General features: G+C 43.8%; 1 protein-coding gene across 1 annotated transcript; it reads right to left on the bottom strand.

The window, feature by feature from the left end:
• Positions 1-12,901: 12,901 nt before the first annotated feature.
• Positions 12,902-17,008, bottom strand: LOC120643992 (heat shock factor-binding protein-like). The gene is made up of 5 exons (XM_039920515.1): positions 16,837-17,008; positions 14,218-14,271; positions 14,079-14,102; positions 13,954-13,996; positions 12,902-13,352 (listed from the first exon to the last, which is right to left on the bottom strand). The coding sequence occupies exons 1-5, from the start codon at positions 16,867-16,869 to the stop codon at positions 13,216-13,218; spliced, it is 291 nt and encodes a 96-aa protein (XP_039776449.1). The 5' UTR covers positions 16,870-17,008; the 3' UTR covers positions 12,902-13,215.
• Between the last annotated feature and the right edge of the window lie 4,851 nt (positions 17,009-21,859).

Genomic DNA, 21,859 nt, shown 5'->3' on the forward strand with positions numbered 1-21,859 from the left:
AAATATACATGAAATATTTAAAAGAAATTTAAACTCACTTTACACATACATACATACATACATTCATACATTTAAAAATTTGTAAATATACCTTTATTTACACACAAATTATGATTTCACTCTTAACAACAAATTATGATTTCACTCTAAATAACATGAACTCTAAATTATGATTTCAAATTATGAGCATGTCCCAAAGTTACATGAGTGTAGCTTCCTAGCTACTGAAAATGAACCATAATTGGTCGACGATGTCGATCTCAGTGCTGCAAACACTCGACACACTCTGAAAACTAAAAATTAAAGAACATTGGGGAACTATATATACAGAGGCAGGAGCTTCCCAACGTAGCGAGAGGTTCTGGGGTTCAATGGAATGGAGAAGGTGTTGAGGGGACTCTCGTAGTAGGACGATCTTTTAGGAGATGAAACCTCGGTGTCAAATGCAGTGGGATTCGGCCTTTCTCCAGTATGATTCCATCTATTTTTAGGTACAGGCAGCTTTAGTAGTTTATGCACCAGGCTGCTGCATTACTTTTACCTTTTAGGTATAACAAATGTATTGTTGAATGATTGATCGCTCTTATACTAGTTTACCATGCTTCTTAGTACACAATTCTCGTAATTTTCTAGACCTTCATTGATCCTGTACAATGCTAAATTAACCATATAATTTGCTACTTTCTTTGAATTGTGCCGATTTCATCAGGTTCTTTTGTTGTGGTTGATTTTATGGACTTAGGTCTAAGTAGCACGAAACTAAAAGTTTTTTTATTAGTAAATGTTATAGAAAATTTATGGATCCATGTTACTTACTTGCCAAGAGTTTTCTTTCTAGTAAATCGAAGTCAGCAATTTACGTCAATTAAGTTGGACCCTGAATGTTATTATAGTAAATTCATAGATTCATGTCAATTACTTATCAATAATTTTTCTCTCATGCAGATCATAATTAGAAAGTTATGTTAGTCATTGTTGTGGTACTGTAAGTTTGACAGATGATTTACACGGTGCATTTGTGTCGATCCGTGAGCTTATTTCCTTCCATTTCCTATTTGTGACAGATGATTTAAGTCAGATTCAGGGTGAACACTATAATAGTTTTGTGAAGCCTCATTTCCTATTTGATGACCAAGCATCAATGCACCTACATTTGAGAGCAGCAGAGACAAGCATGCATGGTGATTCTGTTAGTGTTGGAGGGGACGAGATCGAGCTCTACCTTTGGGTACGCGGCGTGGGCTGGGATGGCCTGTAGCGGCGGGTCGACGGCGAGCAGGGGATGGTGGCGAGGGCGTTATGGCGGCGGCGGTGGCTCTGGGCGGTGGTGTGAGGTCGGGGCTCTGGGCGGCGGCGACGTCGATGGCGGCGGTGCTCGGCTCGCGCGTTGGGGGGAGCAGGACGGCGGCGGCGGCGGCTCTGGGCGGCGGCGTGAGGTCGGGGCTCTGGGCGGCGGCGACGTCGATGGCGGCGGTGCTCGGCTCCCGCGGTGGGGGGAGCAGGACGGCGGCGGCGGTGGCCCTGGGCGGCGGCGTGAGGTCGGGGCTCTGGGCGGCGGCGACGTCGATGGCGGCGGTGCTCGGCTCGCGCGGTGGGGGGAGCAGGACGGGCGCAGATGAGAAACCAAGTGTTAGGAGAAGGGCGAAGGAGGAAGGAAATATATGGGGGGGCCTTTTGTCCCGGGTGAAGCCACCACCCGAGACAAAAGGACCTTTTGTCCCGGGTCGTGGCTTCACCCGGGACAAAAAAGGGGTTTTTGGGCGGGCCGGGAAAATTCCCAGCCCGCGGCCCACCTTTAGTCCCGGGTGGATCTACCACCCGGGACAAAAGGGGCCCGTTTTCCCTCGTTCCCACCTAATGTTATGTTTGTTTTTGTTTCTTTTTACTTCTCTTTTAAAATTGGCTTTCATTTGTTAATTCAGTTAATAAAATTATGATTTCAAAAATTATGGAACAAAATTTCTTATCTCTATATAAACTTGATACACGCAACAAAAATAATTAATTTTCATTCAAGTGATTGGGTCAATGAAATATCTAACTTTTTTGAAATCATATTTGTTATTTTGACCATGCAAAAATATATTAGGTGAAATTTTTTTTCAAACTGTTGCTTTTCGATAGAAAGTGGATTCTATCACGATATTAATGTTTAAAAAGTGAATTTTAGATAAAATTAAGCAATTTCATGATATTAATGAGTAGTGTGTGAGTTTGAGAGATAGTGTGTGTTAGTGAGATTGTGTGTGTTAGTGAGAGAGTATAGTGTGTTAATGTGAATGTAATTTCATGAAATAAATAAAATTAGTTGAGTAATCCATTATTGAATGAAAATTATAATTGAGTCTAGTAATTAAGTGAAAAATATATAAAATAATATAAATAACACATAAAGTATAATTGTACAGTACATATATAATAAAAGTATTCGAATTGCGATTATGTTTTTATACAATAATATAAAATGATTCAAGTACATGAAGGATTAGCGGTAACAGACTTTCTCTTCACAAATATCCCTTGATTATGATCACGGCGCAAGTATGGAGCATCATCATTGGCTAGCAGGATGCATGGATCAGCATTTACTTCGAAAGGTGGAATGGCAACAAAATTATTATATTCTTCTGAAAAGTCTGTCTTGTCCTCCACTCCAACGATGTTTCTCTTTCCTGATAGAACTATGTGTCGCTTAGGCTCATCTTTTTGCTTGTTGATCCCCTTCTTTGGCTTGCTGGACATGTCCTTAATGTAGAAAACCTGAGCGACATCCTGGGCTAGGACAAATGGCTCGTTTCTATACCCAAGATTGTTGAGATCAACTATTGTCATCCCATACTCATCTTTTGTTACCCCTCCTCCAGATAGCTTAACCCATTGGCAACGAAATAGAGGCACCTTGAAATTGGGACCGTAATCCAGCTCCCATATCTCTTCAATGTAGCCGTAATATGTGTCTTTTTTTCCATTATTGTCCGTGGCATCCATACGAACACCGCTGTTTTGGTTGGTACTCTTTTTATCTTGGGCTATCGTATAAAATGTGTTTCCATTTATCTCGTACCCTTGGTATGTTAAGATATTCCAAGATGGTCCCCTAGCCAATAAGAACAGTTGTTCACTTATATCCATGTTATGCATTAGATGCTTCCGCAACCAGCTGCAGAAAGTGTTCATGTGCTCACGTGTAATCCATGCCTCAGCTTTTTCCGGGAAATTGGAGAGCAGAATTTTCTTGTGTTCCTCGATATATGGGTCAACCAAGGATGATTGTTGAAGAACCGTATAATGCGCTTTCTTGAATGAGAAATCATCTGTGCAGACATAAGATTTCTTTCCTAATGTACCCTTTCCAGTTAGTCTCCCCTCATATCGCGATTCAGGGACTCCAATCGGTTTAAGGTCATCAATAAAGTCAACACAAAAGTCAATGACCTCCTCAGTTCCGTAGGCACTGGCGATGCTTCCTTCTGGACGAGCTCTATTACGAACACATTTCTTGAGTACCCCCATGAACCTTTCGAATGGGAACATGTTGTGTAGAAATACTGGTCCGAGAATATCAATCTCTTTGACAAGGTGCACTAGAAGATGTGTCATGATGTTGAAGAAAGATGGTGGAAATATCAGCTCAAAGCCAACAAGACATTGCACCACATCGTTTTGTAGCTTTATCAAATTCTCCGGGTCAATTATCTTCTGAGAAACTGCGTTGAGGAAGGCACATATCTTCACGATGGTTCTTTTATATTGGATGAGTATCCAGATGGAACCTTTATACTCCTCAAGCAGTCAAACATGGTTTCTTTCTCTTCCTTGCTAAGAGTATAGCTGGCAGGACTTAAGTATTGTCGTCCATTATCTCGCTGTTGTGGATGTAAGACATCTCGTTCTTCGATACGTTGCAATTCTTGACGTGCTTCTACTGTATCTTTTGTCTTTCCGTACACTCCCAAGAATGCTATCAGGTTGACGCAAAAATTCTTCGTGAGGTGCATCACATCAATTGCATGACAAACATCTAAGACTTCCCAATATGGTAGCTCCCAAAATATAGATTTCTTCTTCCACATGGGCGCCATTCCGTTTTCGTTCGGAACAGATTGGCTACTAGATCCCTTTCCAAAAACAACTTCTAGATCTTTTACCATGTTGAAGACGTCTTTACCACTACGGTGCATTGGTTTTGTTCGGTGGTCCGCTTGGCCTTTGAAATGCATGCCCTTCTTTCGTACCGCATGCCTGATGGGAAGAAACCGACGATGACCCATGTATACAACCTTCTTACAGTGAGTCAACCATATATTATCGGTATCATCTAAACAGTGTGTGCATGCTTTGTATCCCTTGTTCGAATGTCCTGACAAGTTACTAAGAGCAGGCCAGTCATTGATCATTACGAACAGCAATGCTCGTAGGTTGAAGTTTTCCTGTTTGTATTCATCCCACATCCGTACACCTTCATTGCCCCAGAGCAATAAGAGTTCTTCGACCAATGGTCTTAGGTACACATCAATGTCATTTCCAGGCTGCTTTGGACCCGGGATAAGCACTGGCATCATGATGAACTTTCGTTTCATGCAGAGCCATGGTGGAAGATTGTACAGACAAAGAGTCACAGACCAAGTGCTATGACCACTGCTCATCTCACCAAAAGGATTCATGCCATCCGTACTCAAACCGAACCTTATGTTTCTCGCATCCAGATCAAATTTAGGGTACGTTCTATCTATTTTTCTCCACTGCGACCCATCAGCGGGGTGTCTCAACATCGAGTCTTTCTTGCGTTCCTCTTTGTGCCATCGCATCAACTTAGCATTATCTTTATTTCTAAACAGACGCTTCGAACATGGTATTATAGGCAAATACCACATGACCTTCGCAAGAACTCTCTTCCGGGGAGGCTCCCCCTCGACTTCTCCAGGATCATCTTTTCTAATCTTGTAACGCAATGCACTGCATACGGGACATGCATCCAAATTCTCGTACTCGACTCGGTAGAGGATGCAGTCGTTGGGGCATGCATGTATCTTTTGCACTTCCAGTCCCAAAGGGCAAACAAGTTGTTTGGCTTCATACGTTGTGGCAGGCAATTCATTGTCCTTAGGAAGCATTTTTTTAAACAAGTTTGAGTAATTCACCAAATCCCTTGTCGGATACACCATTTGTCGCCTTCCATTGCACCAACTCCAAGGTGGTGCCAAGTTTCTTAAATCCATTTTGACAATCTGGGTACAACAACTTATGGTGGTCCTCTAACAACTTCTGGAACTTCAACCTCTCCGTTTCACTCTCACAGTCTGCCTGCACATTGTGCAATGCTTGCCCCAGATAGTCGCTGGGATCATTTTCTGCTACATCTACTTCGGGCTCTTCCATGGGAATATCGTCATCGAATGCACCGATTCCAGCATTTCCGGGAAAGTGGCCGTCAAAATCTTCTTCTTCATTGTCTTCCATGGTAACCCCCTGTTCTCCGTGCTTCGTCCAACAAACATACTTTTTCATGAAACCATTTGCGAAAATGTGGCTGTGTATGGTTCTTGAAGATGAGTAATCCTTGTTATTGTTGCAATGAACACACGGGCAGCACATAAAACCATTCTGCTTGTTTGCCTCAGCCACAGACAAAAAATAATGCAGGCCATCAATGAATTCTTTCGAACGTCGGTCAGCATTGTACATCCATTGCCGGTCCATCTGCATTTTAAATAAATCGATTTGAATTCTTTATACGTATCGAATAAATAAAATATATCCATCATACATCTTGATTAATTAAAAGGAGTACTTAATCCATTACAGAACTTAACAAAGGAGTACTATACATGAAATTTAAAAATTCGGTCAACAACACATAGGTTTTCAACCGTCCTTGCGTTGGAACGCAGAATGTTCTAACGGATTTCTTGCTGGCGCAGAAGAAGATGGCGGAGCTGAAACCTCCGAGTTTGGTGGTGACGAACCGTAACGCCGCAATAAATCCTCAAGATCAAACGGAGGTTCCTCGCCCCTTGCCATGCATTCTCTATATTCTTTTTCTAAATAACGGAGCACTGCCCTATGAAAAGCACTAGGTTTTTTGGACCGACGACCTACTCGAGTTGTGCCCTTCTCTCCAGAAGGACAACGATCACCCCCACCGGCGCCACTCTCTCCAGCTGCTGAAGCCATATTTTACTGAAAAATACCTTTATTTTCCACATAATTATAAATTCTTACCATTAAATGCAAAAATTATTTACTATTACAATTACAATGATCAGATTAATAACTCTTGCAAATAACAATGAAATTATATAAAAAAGACGAAATGTATCATTAATCCTCAAGAAATCTCTAATTAATTGAAAGAAATCTCTATAACTTCTAATTACTTTGACACCCTTCAGTTCCAGGAGTACACTCTTTTCAATATCCAGAAACCCTCTAGAAGAAAAATAAACCTTTATTTCTAAAAATGTATATGTCAGTAACCTCAACCCTGCGGTGATGACACTGCCTTTCGGGGGGACACGGTGCGGTACAAGGATGTCACCAATCGGCTAGTCGCAGCACCAACATTTACGATTAATAGGCACAGCACTTGGCACAAGCAGCATGCTCGTTGATATGCTCTCAGTACAACAACGGGCATGCTGACTGCGTCAAATGCTGTCTTCTTATCAATCGGAAGTGCTGGTGATGCGACCAACCGATTTGCGACGTCCTTATAGCGCATCGTGTATCCCTGAAAGGTAGTGCCATCACCGTTGGATGGAGATTAACGACGTATACTAGTTTCGAAAAAAAGATTTTTTTAGCTTCTAGATGGTTTCAATGTGAGCCTGATTAAATACATCACTAGAGTGTCAAAATAATCCATTCATAATACAAAAAATTATATAATATACTCATTTCATTAACTCATTCATGAATAAAAAAATCAACTATCCACAATATGGTCATATATACAAGTACATCACATGAAATATCTACACTCATTCTAAAAATTTCTACTATCCATATACTCATCTAAATCTAAAAGAAAATTACACCTACATATGCAATCTAGCTAGCTAAATGTCCAAGAAATGAGCTAGCTACACATTTTCTCTATTTCTAAAGTATGAAATGAGCTATACAAGCCAAGGAAGAAGAGAAAAACAAGCCCCAAACCTTTAGAGCAGATGGATGGACGGGGAATCAAAGATCTTCACAAATGTGGTGAAGAAATGAGTAAGAACTCCTCTATCCCGAGCCAAGAACAGCAAGAAAACAAGTGAGCTGAATGGCTCGGGCGGGGGGAGAGGGAAGGGGATAAGGGGCGCAAGTCCTTTTGTCCCGGTTGGAGGCACCAACCGGGACAAAAGGCTCACATTTTGTCCTCATTGGTGTCTCCAACCGGGACAAAAGGCCCCCGTCCCCCCCGCTGGCCCGGCTAGCCGTTGGATCCGGGACAAAAGACACCTATTGTCCCGGGCCCAAAGGCTGCCGGGACAAATGGCCAGGAATAAAGGCTTATTTTTGTAGTAGTGGAGATCGGTCGTGGAGGTAGCCAGGTAGGAGGAAGGATCCACGCATGCACGGCTTGCGCACTGGACGTGCCCTACGTCTGGCTGCCGCTGCGGGAACGATTTACAGGTGGCTGCGGATCGGATGAAGACGATTTCTTTTTCCAAGTCCAAACAAACTTCGGGATAGAGCATAAATTTTTGTATAGAAATAGTGGACTAGTACAGTATTTATTATTAGAAAACACACAGGGGAAAGAGCATGTGCGTGCCCGTACCTGTCGCGGTCCCTGTTGCTCGGGTGGGGCAATAAAAGTTTCAAAGCACACTGTTGGAAGAAAAGTGTAAACAGTAATGGATGAACTGATTCTCTTGATTGATGATGTATGAACAGTGATTACATATCTATAAAACCTATAAAGTTAGTCCCCACTAAGAGTCATTTAATTTGATTTCTATGCAACCACGTTAAGCCACGTCATCTAAATTAGTATTGTCCATTGGATCTCAGCCACTAGCATAATCTCTACTGTCCATACAATGCATAATTAATAGATGAATATAAAACATTTACTCGGTCATGCATCAGGGGAACATTGTTGGGCACTACCACTGAGCATTAAGGGGCACTTTGCTGTCCACTGCGTTAAAGGGCACTTTGTTGGCCACTACCACTGAGCACTAAGTCTCTTAGAGTCTCCACCATATGATCAAGGTTAAAGAGGCTGACTGTACAGCTCCCTGAGCTTGCACATATATACATATACATTTGCCTATGCTGGGGCCCCCACGGAGCTTCAGCGTCGACTCCATCTCTATATCGTGGTGCATGTGTAGCTTCCGCTATCGGACACCGCGTTGTAGGTGGCGAGCGTGATGTGACCATTTGCCAGGAACTGGCGGAGGATCTTGGGCACCACGCCGCTGGCCTATGCAAGCTGAAAGATGAGGTCCATGTTGCTAGGGGTATGCTTTTTTTCCTCAGTGCAAGATTTACTTTGCTTTGACTTTGCTAATCTTTGTCCCACAAAAAAATTTCTTATCTTTCTGCCCTACCATAAATTTCTGGAAGAAACAAAAATCATGCTAATTTGCAGGTGGATTACCATACCAGCAACATATCTGAGTTCATCTTAGAAATGATGATGCTCTCAACTAACATGTAAGTTGAACAAAAGGTGTAAAAAAATATTCTCTTTTGCTTCTGCGACGTGGATAATAAAAACGTCCAAAATAGAGAACGCGTTTCACCAACTTTCGGAGAGAGGATTCGAGAGGTCAATTAGTGACATGTTTTTGTTATTAAAAAATCCTCCATTTCATATATTTCAACAAATCTTAATCGATATAATACTACATGCTCTCTATTGTGTTTTGTCTAATTTTTTATATGTTTTGGTCATAGTTTATCAAAAAATTCTCTCAAATTCTGCAGCAACATGTGGGGAATCACCTAATTTATACTAAAGGAACAGACACGCCTGTTCGGAAGGAACAGGCCCCTTTCGAACGGGCCATCGTCATACAGATGCGCCCTGTCATTAGCAGTTGCTAATGGTAGGATTAACTGATTAAGCCACATGTTAATCATGTGCTTATGCTAATTGACCACACACACTAATTATTTCTAACACTCCCCCTTGATCAATTGGCTTCAGGTATACTTCATGTAATCCTTGTTCTTTGTTCTTGAGAATATCAAAAAATAATGGGAAAAACTCCTCCAAAAACATGTAGGAAAAATTGAGGAGAAACCATATTGTCTATTGATATCACTACGTGAAAACCACAAATTTGTAACGGGCACGGTTGGCCTTTTGGTAACGGGCATAGCACCCATTATTGTTATCGGGTTACTAATGACCCATCATCAGTAACGGGTTTACCCATCATCGGTAACGGGTACCTGTTACCAATAACAGTCATTGGTAACGGGAATTGAGCCAATGCCCGTTACCTATAACAGAATATTGGTAACAGGCATAAGTTACGCCCGTTACCGATAACAGAATATCAGTAACGGGCATCAATACTCTGTTACCGATAACAGAATATCGGTAACGTGCATATATACGCCTGTTACCAACAACAGTTATAGGTAACGGGCATTATGGTAATGCCTGTTACCTATGTGGAATTAAAAAAACAAAAAAAAAGAAATCAAAATTTCTTATATTCGTTTATTACATCCATACACAGTTACATCCGTCATGCCCTGCGCGGATCCGGCCGCCATAGCCGCCGCGCAGGCCTCCGCCAGCGCCGCCGCAATGGGAGGGGGCAGGAGGAGCAGGGGGCGGAGGGCCGGCCGCCGCAGATCCACCATGCCCTGCGCGGATCCAGCCGCGGAGGCCTCCGCCAGCACCGCCGCAATGGGAGGGGGCAGGATGAGGGAGGAGGTGGGGTGGAGGGCCGGGCGCCGCCGCCTTGGGAGGAGGAGGGAGGATGGGACGGAGGGCCGGGCGCCGCCGCCTTGGGAGGAGGAGGGAGGATGGGATGGAGGGCCAGCCGTCGCTGCCATGGGGGAGGAGGGAGGAGGACGGGGCGGAGGGCTGGTGCCGCCGCCATGGGAGGGAGCGGGAGGAGTGACGAGGATGCGGAGGAGGACGGCGCCGCCGCCATGTGTGGGCGGACGCGAGACTCAATTTAACGGGATTGAAATCAAAATTCGGGTCCGAGAACAGTGATGGGTAACGGACGTTTCAGGCCCGTTACCACAAATATTAAAGGTAACAGACGTTAATTAACGCCCGTTACCAATAAGGCTGGGTTGCGATCTGGAAGTCTTATAGGTAACGGACCTAGACTCATTAGTAACGGACGTTAATGACGTCCGTTACCTTTAATATTTTTGGAAACGGACTATATACGTCCGTTACCAATGCGGTGTTACCTATTTGAGGTTTTTACGTAGTGTATGCCATGAAAAACTCCTTAAACCTGATAGGAAGAATGAGGAGAAACTAATATAGCATATACAAAATTACTATCTCATTTTTTACATAAATGAGATTGTAAATCTCTTTCTCCTAAAACCCTATGGGAAAAATAGGAAAGATTAATATATCTCTGATATCTCCTTAAAAACCCCCTGGGGAAAATCAGAGATAGACATATGTCCTTGTGTTGATATTGTCTCATTAAAAATCTCTATGAGAAATTGAATTAAAACTCATATAGGAAAAGAGTACAATATAAGATTTGTTCGGGTCTAATATAAGATGATTCTCCGCCTGAACATAGGGGTGGTAAAGGGCCCAAGATTTTGGGCTAGAAAATCTAAGGGCCAGACTCTAAAAGAGTTGGACTCTAATCTTATACAATTTTGAGTTAAAAAATTTAAGGGCCTTGTTAGACTGTGAAGAGACCACTAGGGCCATAGCCCATTACCACCCCTACCTGAACATCACATATCTTAACTTTCATCTCAAAAGGATTACTTGTTAGATTCATATGACATAAATGATGATATACAATAAATTATCATAACAAAACGAATTTCCATAATCATGAAAATATGTCCAGTCAATTGTACCACAATTAATTGACTGATTATAGTCAAGATTTGACTTCATAAAAACACAATAAATTTGATACAAAATCCAAGTTTGACTGATTCTATCTTTGATCCAAAAGTTCAACGTCCAAACAGGGACTGATTATGTTTGAATCTATTAAATTCATTTGATAGCATAAATTAAATTTGGCAAGATATGGGTATACCTATGCAACAACTGAACTTGAGAGCAAAAGTTAACACGAGGACTGAACATGCAGTAATAGCCAACAGCTTTGTACATATAAAAGAATTTTACAGTAGCTGTGCTTGCAAACGACCATATCTAAGGAAAATATGAAGCATTAGGGATAATCCGGAAATTATATATGTAGTTTTAGATAGAAAAGATGGGCCAAAGTGAAACATAATATTCACAACAAACTTATGTGATCCCCCATTGAATCGAAGTCCTATTTTTATGTTTCACAGGTCCTACTAGCCGACAACTCCAAACACCAACTTTCAGTGAGCACCTTTACCTTATGAGCCTTTGGGGCATTTCCTCGAGCAGTTGTTGGGCGTTGTACATGTTGACCACCACTCCAGCTGTAGGGGCACTACCTCTCGTGCTATGTGGTGAAGAGGCCTCAAGGGGCGCAATTTGCGGCGTTAGGTTGGTGCGGCTCTCCTTCTTTGATGTGCAAGCCTTGAGCGAGCTGCACTGGCGCAGACACCACGGCTCCTTCGCCAGCCAAGTGTGGAGGCCAACGGAACTTGCAGCTGGGAGAAGAATATATATATCGACCGGCAACTGCTCGAGGAATGGAAGGTACTTGTGGATGAGAGGGGAGGAGCGTCAGCTAGCTGGGTAAAAAAGCTGCTGGTGCTCGCTGGAGAGACTGATGAAAGGGAGACGAGGTTGGGGCCAGCCATGGCCCTTGTGATTGTGAAGAGGATGGGGAGAGCTCCTCGTGCGCCGGCGAGGGAGTAGGCCGATAACAGCAGCGGCGGCGCGCGCTCAGGAGTCGGGGGCGAAGTGTCTAGAAACGCTAGCTAATTTACCTATGACTGTGAACGATCTGATCAACATCCAACGGAAGGAGAACGGCCAACGACGTGGCCAAATGAGACGCAAGAGCCTATGGAGCAGATTCGGTTACGTAGAGAAGAGAAGAGATATACTATCTTCGTTCTAAATTGTAGCTCATTTGACTTTTTTAATCCTAAATTTAACTACTCGTTTTATTCAAAAAATTTGTGCAAACATTACCAAATTTAAATTATTTTTAAAGACCTTGTATTGATAAAGCAATCCACAACAAAATAAGTGATATTTTATATAAATTTTTAAATAAAATGACTGGTTAAACTTGGGGTCAAAAAAGTCAAACCTACAATTTAGAACGGAAGAGTACATAATACTAGAATCATGTGTGACGTAGATCGTAATGTAGGCGCCTTGGGCGGAACGGGTACACACAGCTGCTCAAAGCCTCAAACGCAAGATAGAACCCTACTAGCTCAAAGGTTTCCAGCTGCATTTGTGTGATCGATCCCGTCTGCTTTACCTACTAGAGGAGTGTTGTTGCATTCATAGTGAAGCTTTGTGTTTGCAGACTCTACTCATAGTGTTTTGCTGAGCTGCTAGGCGAAATACTCATACGCACTGGATCACGTTTAAATGCAAAACTTCGAATTGAACTAAACTGCTAGCAAAGATGAAAAGTGCGGATAATTAACTTTGGATTATCGCAGTTCTTTCTAAAACTATTGCAAAAGGAAAGGAAGTGGCGTAAAACATACCTGTGAAATTGAAGTTTTAGTACTTCAATGTTCTTTGAGGTACAAAAATTACACATTTATTAGTGGAGAAAAATTACACAATTAAACATATCTGATGTCACACAGATGGGGGGAAAAGCAGGAACCTCACCAGATACTTGTCACAAACACCAGATACTAGCGTTCTAGTAGCTGGCATGGCATGCATGTACATGCTTTGTACATAAGCACCAATAAGTCCACACAGAACGAAGATGGATACAGTTTACAGAAAAATCATAGCAAACCGACAAAGCATCAGAAGTATCACATCAGTAACAACGTTCTCTCATATGAGACCTCATAACAGGTATTTGTTAGTCACGAATGCCTAAGATACCAATACAGCACTGGTGTATGATACGAATCATGATGCTATCAGCTGCTTCTGCTGTCCTGCGTTCATGCAGAACTGTCTGCAGGTTTTGAACCTTCATCTTTTGTCTTAGACGGTGTTGTCATCCCGTCGCTGCCCATCTCAGCCTTGAGGTCATTGATGCTCTGCTCCAATTCATCTATTCTCATACCCATCTCATCTAGTGAGCATCTGTTAAGGAATGCAATTACTCCCTCCGCTTTTAAATATATGACTTTAAAAAATGGAGGGGCTATTGAGTTGATAGAAAGATGTGCAGACAATATCCCCATTGACAATATCAATAAGTTGAACTTTTTAGAGGCAGAGAAATCATGCAAGTATTGATGACTGAAAATAAAGATGGTACAACCAAATGGACCTCTATTTCCTGGCTCCACCTGTTCACCTCTATTTCCTGACTCTTCAAGCTTTTAAGGCGAAACAGAGTACTCAAGATGTTGATGAAATGGTTATCGTCTAACTAATGATTAGAAGTATATTAAATTTACCCACAAATCACCATTCCAGCACTAAAACTTCAATAAAAACTCCTAACTTCAGTATCAAATCAGTCTCCTTTTCAGATATTCAAATAATACATATAGCAGGAATTGCAGTTCGGTGCTCATTTTGTTTTCCATACGAATAATATAATAAATGCTATTGGCAGTTTTAAATTATCAGAATCTAAAATAGTTAGGATGCCAATCTTCTTTCTGTGTTAATAAGTTGAATATACCAAAAGAACAAAATTGCAAAAGGGAACTGATTTAAAAGGATATTCTTTGTAATGATGTTCTCCGACATAGCTTGGAACCTGGTTTGCTGCACAAGAATTTGGATTCAGTACAATAAAAAAAATTGATCATATGCCCACGGCCGGCACCAGAGAAAACTAGGAACTCACCATCTGCATCAGAAGATTTTGCACCTGAATACAGTGGAGGGAAACAAAACAATTAGCGAACAAAAGGAAAGATGGTCCAGATCTACAATGAAGACAACCCTAAGACAAAAATAGCAACATAAAGCTGAAAAATACTTACAAAAGCAGTCATATCTGCAGTGCTTTGGGCCGAGCCATCAGAATCTTGTTCAGCCTGCGAATGACAAGGGCTGAAATGAGTAGACTTGGAAACTCGAACAACAATGTCAACGTGCAGAAACTGGGGATGAATATATCATATGCATCACATTATACAATATAAATAGCAGCAATCTCTGCATATACGAAAATAGTATGTGCACCCATACGGTTTTTAGTATATATCCAACATAAGACAAACCAGTCTTGCAGTCAAGAATATATGTCTTCTCAGCAAATGGCTTTATAGGCTACTTAATGAGGATGGGGTTTGGCAACAATTACTTCAAAACAAATATTTGGGTTGTAAATCATTGACGCAAGTACAAGGCAAACCAGGAGATTCTCGTTTCTGGTCTGGTTTATGGAAGTCAAGAATGAATTCTTTAAATGGGGGTCGTTTCAGTAAAAGGATGGTTGTAGAATCAGGGCTAAGAACTAGAACTTATGCCACATGAGATCCAAGGGCGAGGAGGTGTGACACTCCTCGAGCCCCGGCAAAAGACCACTGATGCAGTTCTTCCTTGATACACAAAATAACACAAGAGATATTGGGTGTAATCCCATTGAAGACGGGTTGCGGTGCTTCCAAATGGTCCATGCTCCGAAAATAAATATGGAGTCCAATCCTTTTTTAACTAGACCATCAACTTTAGTATCGACATCCATCCACCACTCGAAGAAGGATAGATTGTTCTGTGGGGCCAAGGTTTGCAGGTTGAACATTTGCAATACTCTGAACCAAACCTGTCAGGAGAAAACACATGCCACTAGCAGGTGGTCAGCAGTTTCTTCAACCTGATCGCAAAGAGGACAGGCTGCCGGGTGGGGGAGACCTTTTCTGGCCAGGCAATCGGCTGTTCAAATTCTGTTAAGGGCAGCCGTCCATAGAAAGAATTTGCACTTGCCTGGTGCCCAACTCTTCCAAATCTGTTTCCAAGGGCCAAATCCAGTAGCTCCAATGGACAGAGCCTCATAAGCTGATTTAGTAGTGTACTGACCAGTAGCAGAAAATTGCCACACATGCACATCTTCCACTTTTGTTTGCAAGGAAAAATTAGAGAGGACCTCCCATAACTCAAGGTATTCTGCTAGGACTTCTAGTGTGAGTGCTCCTTTTATGTCAGTGATCCATCTTGCATCTGTTAAGGCGTCAAAAACCGATCTTTTCCGAGCTCTCGGGGCTATCGCAGCAAACAGGTGAGGCACCAGCTGGTCCAACTTTTGCCCATGCAGCCATCTATCCGACCAAAAACAAGTATTTATCCCATTTCCTACCTCAGAAACAATGGCCACAGAGAAGAAAGCCCTAACCTGCTTTGGAGCCTGGATGGGGAAGAAATTCCAAACCTTATTGGGTTCCGTTTTTTGTAACCAGAGCCAGCGCAAATTGAGAGCCCAACTGAGTTGCTGCAGATTTGAAATGCCAAGGCCACCGAGTTCAATAGACCTTGTCACTTTGGGCCAAGCAATGAGACAGTGCCCTCTTCTACACTTATCAATTGCCTTCAAAGCCCATGGAGGAAGGTTTAAAGCCATAAGCAAATAGATTGTCATGGAGGTGAGTACCGATTGTACCAGGATTTTTCTTCCAGCCTTAGTGAGCAGTTCAGCCTTCCAACTTGGCAGGCGATCAGCAATTTTGTCAATCAATGGCTGAATCTGATTCTTTGTCAACTTAAGAGGTGAAAGGGGCCCTCCTAGATACTTACATGGGAAATCCGAGAGAGGACATGGCAGGTTTTCACTTAATATTGCTAAGAAGGAAACAAGACACAGTGACTGAAGTCATGAGATCAATACCACTTAATTTCTTTCCGTAGGCCAATTATTGGGGATAAAGTAATTGCCTGGCAACACATGATAACTCCTTTACTTAAAGTTCAACTTTGTCAGGAACAAGATGTTTTCATATGGGTCCTATAAAGTGATGGACAATTCTCAGTCTAGTCTATGTACAAACAATTAATGATTGTACCTATCCTGATCCTAGGAAATTGGCTATGGAAATTAAAACTTCCTTGGTATCTTGGAAGAGGGATTACCTTAACTAAAGACAACTTAATCAAAAGAAATTGGAATGGTAGTCCATGGTAGTCCAAAATGTGCCTTCTGCAATTCATAATGAAACAATACAACACCTTTTCTTTGACTGAAACAATCATATTAAACCACGCTAGAGCGATACTGCCATATGGAAGATGCTTTCCATAAATCCATGCTATTTTCCTACCAAATCCTTTGCATACCCTACGTATTACCCTTTGCTACCCATCTGCAGGAGTGGATATTCCCAACTTGCCAATCGCCTTAGCTCGAGCTAGAGGACGAACCCGACACCGCGCTGCCCACCCTCCAAGACGGCAGCGTGCCTTGGCTCGCTGGGTACCCACTGCCCCCTATTCCTCATCATACTCGTCGACTCGCCGCCCCACGCCACGCCGGCGCAAGAACCCCAAATTTTGAGAACAAGACGAATCTTTTAAATCTAACTTCTAAGTGAAGACGGAGGCAAGAGGAGCTACCTTGCGGGAAGGTGGGGGGGGGGGGGGGGGGGGGGGGGGAGGGAACGATCGCTGACCATGATGGGAATGTCGGAGTTGGGACTCGCCATTGCCTCCGACGACGGGGAGCACCCTGAACGGCGGCAGATCCAGTCGGGCCTCGGCGTTAGTGATTTCTGGATTCTTCTTCCTCGAAAGCAGATTTGGGGATCCTGAGGTTCGAAAATGTCACGCACTCTTGCTCTGCATCTTGGTGTGTTGGATCATACCATGGGCTGCAGTTGCTAATGGGCTGGGCCACGAACACAGCTACTTTTAGAATCTCCCTAATATCGCTCGCTACTAGTTTCATCGAGAACGACATTTTTTTTCAAAAAAAAACGACGTTTTTTTAAGAGGGTACAAGGACGTCGTGACACCAAAAATATTAGGAGTCACACGTGTGACTGACAATCAAATTATTGCACAAGGCCGATAGCTACAATTTATTCTAGAATAAATTATTTTTATTCCCGAACAATTTTTTATATTACTGGAACAATTAAAAAATTGTTCTGAAAAAAACTATTCTACAACTGATTTGACTAAATTACATGTGTAGGTCGATTTGTTGGACTAGTTTAGACCCAAAACGTAAAATCTGAGGTGGAGAGGACTAGTGTGACAGGTTGACAACATCGCCCCGTCACTACGGCAAATATCAGGAGTCACGCGTGTGACTGACAGTTAAACCATCACACATAATGGAACAAGTTTTTTTCGCAAATATTAAGAGTTGCTCAGACAACTGGCAGTCAAACCATCACACAAGGCTCAATAACTATTTTTTTTTTGAAACAAACTTTATTTTATTCCCGAACAATTTTTTATATTACTAGAACAATTAAAAAATTATTCCGGAACAAAAAAATTATTGGAACAAATTTGATTATGAGCCAATTTATTGGGCTAGTTTAGACCGAAAACATAAAATCTGGAGTGGGGGAGGTTTAGTGCGACAAGTCTGCATGGGGTCACACAGGTGAACCCCAGCAGCCCCCTTTTTTCCCAAATATTAGTAGTCGCTCGGTCGACTGGCAGTCAAACCATCGCACAATGCCTAATAATTTTTTTTATTCTGGAACAAATTTTTTTTGTTCCCGAATAAATTTTTTGTATTGTTTGAACAATTAAAAATTATTCCGGAGCAAAAAAAATTTGTTCTGAAACAAATTTGGCTGGATTACACTTGTGGGCCGATTTGTTGGGCTAGCTTAGGGCCAAAACATAAAATTTAGGCTAGTGTGATAGGTTGGCTGGGGTCCCGTGTGGCCCCAGCAGCGCCCTTTTTTTTGTACTAGAACAATTTCTTTTGTTGTCATTCCATCAATAAAAAAATATTCCAATTTTTTTGGCATTTACCGTGAACTGATATATTGGGCTAGCCTGACTCAACTGTCGGTGTTTTACCGCCAAGCTCTCCGAGGTATACCCTGAGAAAATTGATTGTAGGTAGGGACTCGCCGAGATCAGAACGCGATGGTGCAAGGAACACAAAGATTTAGACAGGTTCGGTGTTGCCTTCAGTGTTGTTCGATGTGTTTGTTTGTATTGCCTACGTCCTGTGTGGTTGTTTGTATTACCTTCGGTGTTGTTCGATGTGTATCGTTGTTTTGGAGGGGTCCCTGCCCTCCATTATATACTCTGGGGGACAGGGTTACATGAAAAGTCCTAGCCGAGTACTACTAGAGTCCTACTACAACGGGGTCGAGTAGTTTCCTCGTACATCAACTAGGTCTACTGCTATCCGAGTAGTTACAATAGAGATAAGATACATCCATGCGTTATCTCTTCTTTTAAAATATTCTTTGTCAATAAACAGTCTCACTGGCCTGGGTCAGACATCAATCCAACTTTCGGTCTATCTAAGAATGAAACAGCCCACCATAGGCTTATGTAACCGATCCACTCAGGATTTAGGATGGCAATGGGGCCTGTGGGAGCGGATCCCGCGGGGACCCGCCCCGTTAACAGCGGGGGCGGGGAGGGATTTCTCCCCACGGGGAGAACGGGGCGGGTTCGGGTTTGGATTTAGTCCTGTGGGGATCCATGGGGACCCGAAAAATGAAAAAAAATTAAGGAGTCAGCCCATGTATAGCCCAACAATCTAGCCCATTAAGATATGTGAAACCCTAATCACTCTCCTCTTCTCCTGAGTAGATGACGCTGCCGCCGCTTCTCTCCATTCAGCACGGCCTCCCCATCCGCCGTCGCTGTCGCTCCTTGTCTTCCTCTCCGACCACCCCATCAGCCGCCTTCCCATTCACCGCCGCATCCATATCCGTCGCCGCCGTCGCTCCTCGCTTTCCTCCCCAACCTCCTCAACTACTGTTGCCGCCGCTTCTCAACTTCCTCCCCGACATCCCCATCCACCACCGCCGCATCCATAGGACACCAGCACCGGCATGCCGCCCGCCCGCCCGCCTGTCTCGCTGGACACCGGCGCCGGCACGCCGCCCGCGCCATTCAGCCGTGCCTCCTCCCCGCGGGCCCCATCGGGTATCGGGGATCCGCGGGGAACGGGGCCGGGGGGCAATTTCGCCCCGAAAGTGCTTTCGGGGTCAGGGCGGGGATGGTGAATCGGGGATCGGGTCGGGGACAGGGATTGTTCCCCGGCCCTGCCCTGCCCCGTTGTCATCCTGACTCAGGATCACTCGCGTGAACCCGGGTAGCGCCCCCCCCCCCCCCCCCCACCCACCCACCACATACACACACCACACGCACACACACACGTGTGCATGTCCTCATAGACACCAGCGAGAGATTGGGAGGCACGAAGCCTCCAGTGCGCGGGAAATGTGTAGTACCACTGAACGCGCACACGTGTGTTCCATAGCCTACAAGAACTGATCTTAGTGCTAATAGGGAAAAACCGCAGCGAACACCCACATGAGCCGAAGCTCCAAAGCGAGCGGGCGTGCTACAGTATCACTGAATGCACACATGTGTGTTCCCTAGCCTACAAGAGCTGATCCTGGTGCTAATGGGAAAAAACTCCGGCGAGCACCCACGGGCGCCAAAGCTCGAAAGCGAGCGAGCGCGGGCGCACACCTAGCCCCTTTGCCAACCGCGCTACGTGCAGTTCTCTCATCGAAAAAGATGTTGAGTAAGTTCGTTCGTTGTGGCCGTTGAGCAAGTTTGTTCAGCTCGTCATCATCCATTAGTGTGTTTTGGGTTCAAAGAAGAGGGTGATATATTATTTGCCGGTCCTTATTTTCCTATTAGTTTGAGAAATAGATAAATGGGATTGATTCACAACAAATTATCCGTGACAAACACATAGCTAGTAGAAGCATGAGGGACGGACTCATCTCACTAGAGCAGCTCCAACTAGCTCTGGAAACCAATTGAATCTGCAAATATAACTAAACAGCTAAAAACACACGATCCAACAACCTCTGCATCCCGCTCGCTTAGCTATTCGGCTCGTCATTCCCACTCCTTCCCTCATCAAAAATGCCAAGCGTACTTGACTCGCCATCGACCCTCCCCCGGTCCCCATGCCCGCACCTTAGGCCCTTCCACCTCACCGCCGCGGAGCTCCTCCGCGGCCACAGAGCTCCTCCGCCCGCCCATTCCCTTGCCATCCTGCCCCCTTGCGCCGGCGGCACTGGGCGCCTTTCTGACCGGCGGCGGGGTAAGGCAGACCCGCGGGCTACGCACCCTGGCGGAGCGGGGGCGCTCACCGACACGACGCAGGGTCATACGAGGGCTACACATGACGAGCAGCGGCGACGGCAAGAAGGACCGGCGCAGGGAGAGCACGGTGAGGTCACCATGGCTTTAATTTTGGACCGTGGCACTACCGTCTTGTTTTTTGGCTCTTTCAACTTACTTTGTTCAGATCTAGCACTTGGAGGGTCAACAGCTAATTTCCCCTTCCTTTGCTGTCAATAGCCAAAGTTTTCAACACATCAATCGGCTTTTCACTAATTAAATTCAGATCTGATCTTATATTGTTGCGTCCATACTTTTTAACCACATAAACCTGCTTGAAATCCTTTTTATTCTCATTAACTCTAGGTCAATTCTTTGATATAAAACAATCATTTATAACATGTGACTATTGTAGCGAAAATGGCCTCTCATGCCATATTTCAATATAATATTTTGGTGATTGATATAGACAACACAACACTTGGACTAATATGATTGTTAAGATGACCATTCTCAGGCTTTTAGGTTCAAGTGATGACAAAGAGAAAATAGGCGTAGCTAGGCCCGAAGGGCCGCCCCTACGGTGGTTCCCTAAAACCTCTTCGGTCCAAAGAACAAGAATCGAAGAGACCGTGAAGAAATCCAAGTCAGAAAGATCAAAACAGAGATAATTTACTATCACCGGTTCAACCGACGATAAGAAAATTGTACTCACCGGTGCAATGGGCTCAGTGGAGAACAAGTCAGCAGAGTGCTCCGGTTGAACCGACGACGGGAAAAATGAAGGCATCGGTGCAATGGACCCAGAGGCTGAGGCTAGGGATTAGCACCGGTTAAACCGACGATGTTCAAAATTGAGCGTCGGTGCAGTTGTCCAGAGACTCCATTTTTCGGGGGTTTCTGAGCTTCCACTCACCGGTTAAACCGACGGTGATTTCAAGAGCGTCGGTTGATTGATTAAGTAGCCGTTGGAAGACAGTAACGGCTAGAAGAAGGGAAAATACACTCACCGGTTGATCCGGTGTTGACAAAACTAAAGCGTCGGTTTAACCGACGATAAGAATTTTTGTCAGCCTTTCCCAACGGCTCTTTTGGGGTGTGTGGGTTATATATACCCCCAAGGCCAGGTCATTTGAGGTTGCTGGAGAGTGCTAGAGTTGCTGAAGCTTACAACACTTGAAGAACACCTCCAACCACCATAGACCTTCATTGTACATCATATAGGCTTAAGCACACTTGTGAGAGTGCTTAGTGCTTGTTTAGGCTTAGTTCTTGAGAGAACTAGCTTGAGTGAAAGTCTTGCTGCGGCAAGCATCTTGTGTACTCGTCGTGTGACCCTCCAACTTGATGTGGAGTGGCAACGACACTTTGTGCGGGGAAGGAGACCCCTCTTGGTGAGAAGCT

This window comes from Panicum virgatum, chromosome 8K, assembly GCF_016808335.1.
Source record: "Panicum virgatum strain AP13 chromosome 8K, P.virgatum_v5, whole genome shotgun sequence".
Classification (NCBI taxonomy): Eukaryota; Viridiplantae; Streptophyta; class Magnoliopsida; order Poales; family Poaceae; genus Panicum; species Panicum virgatum.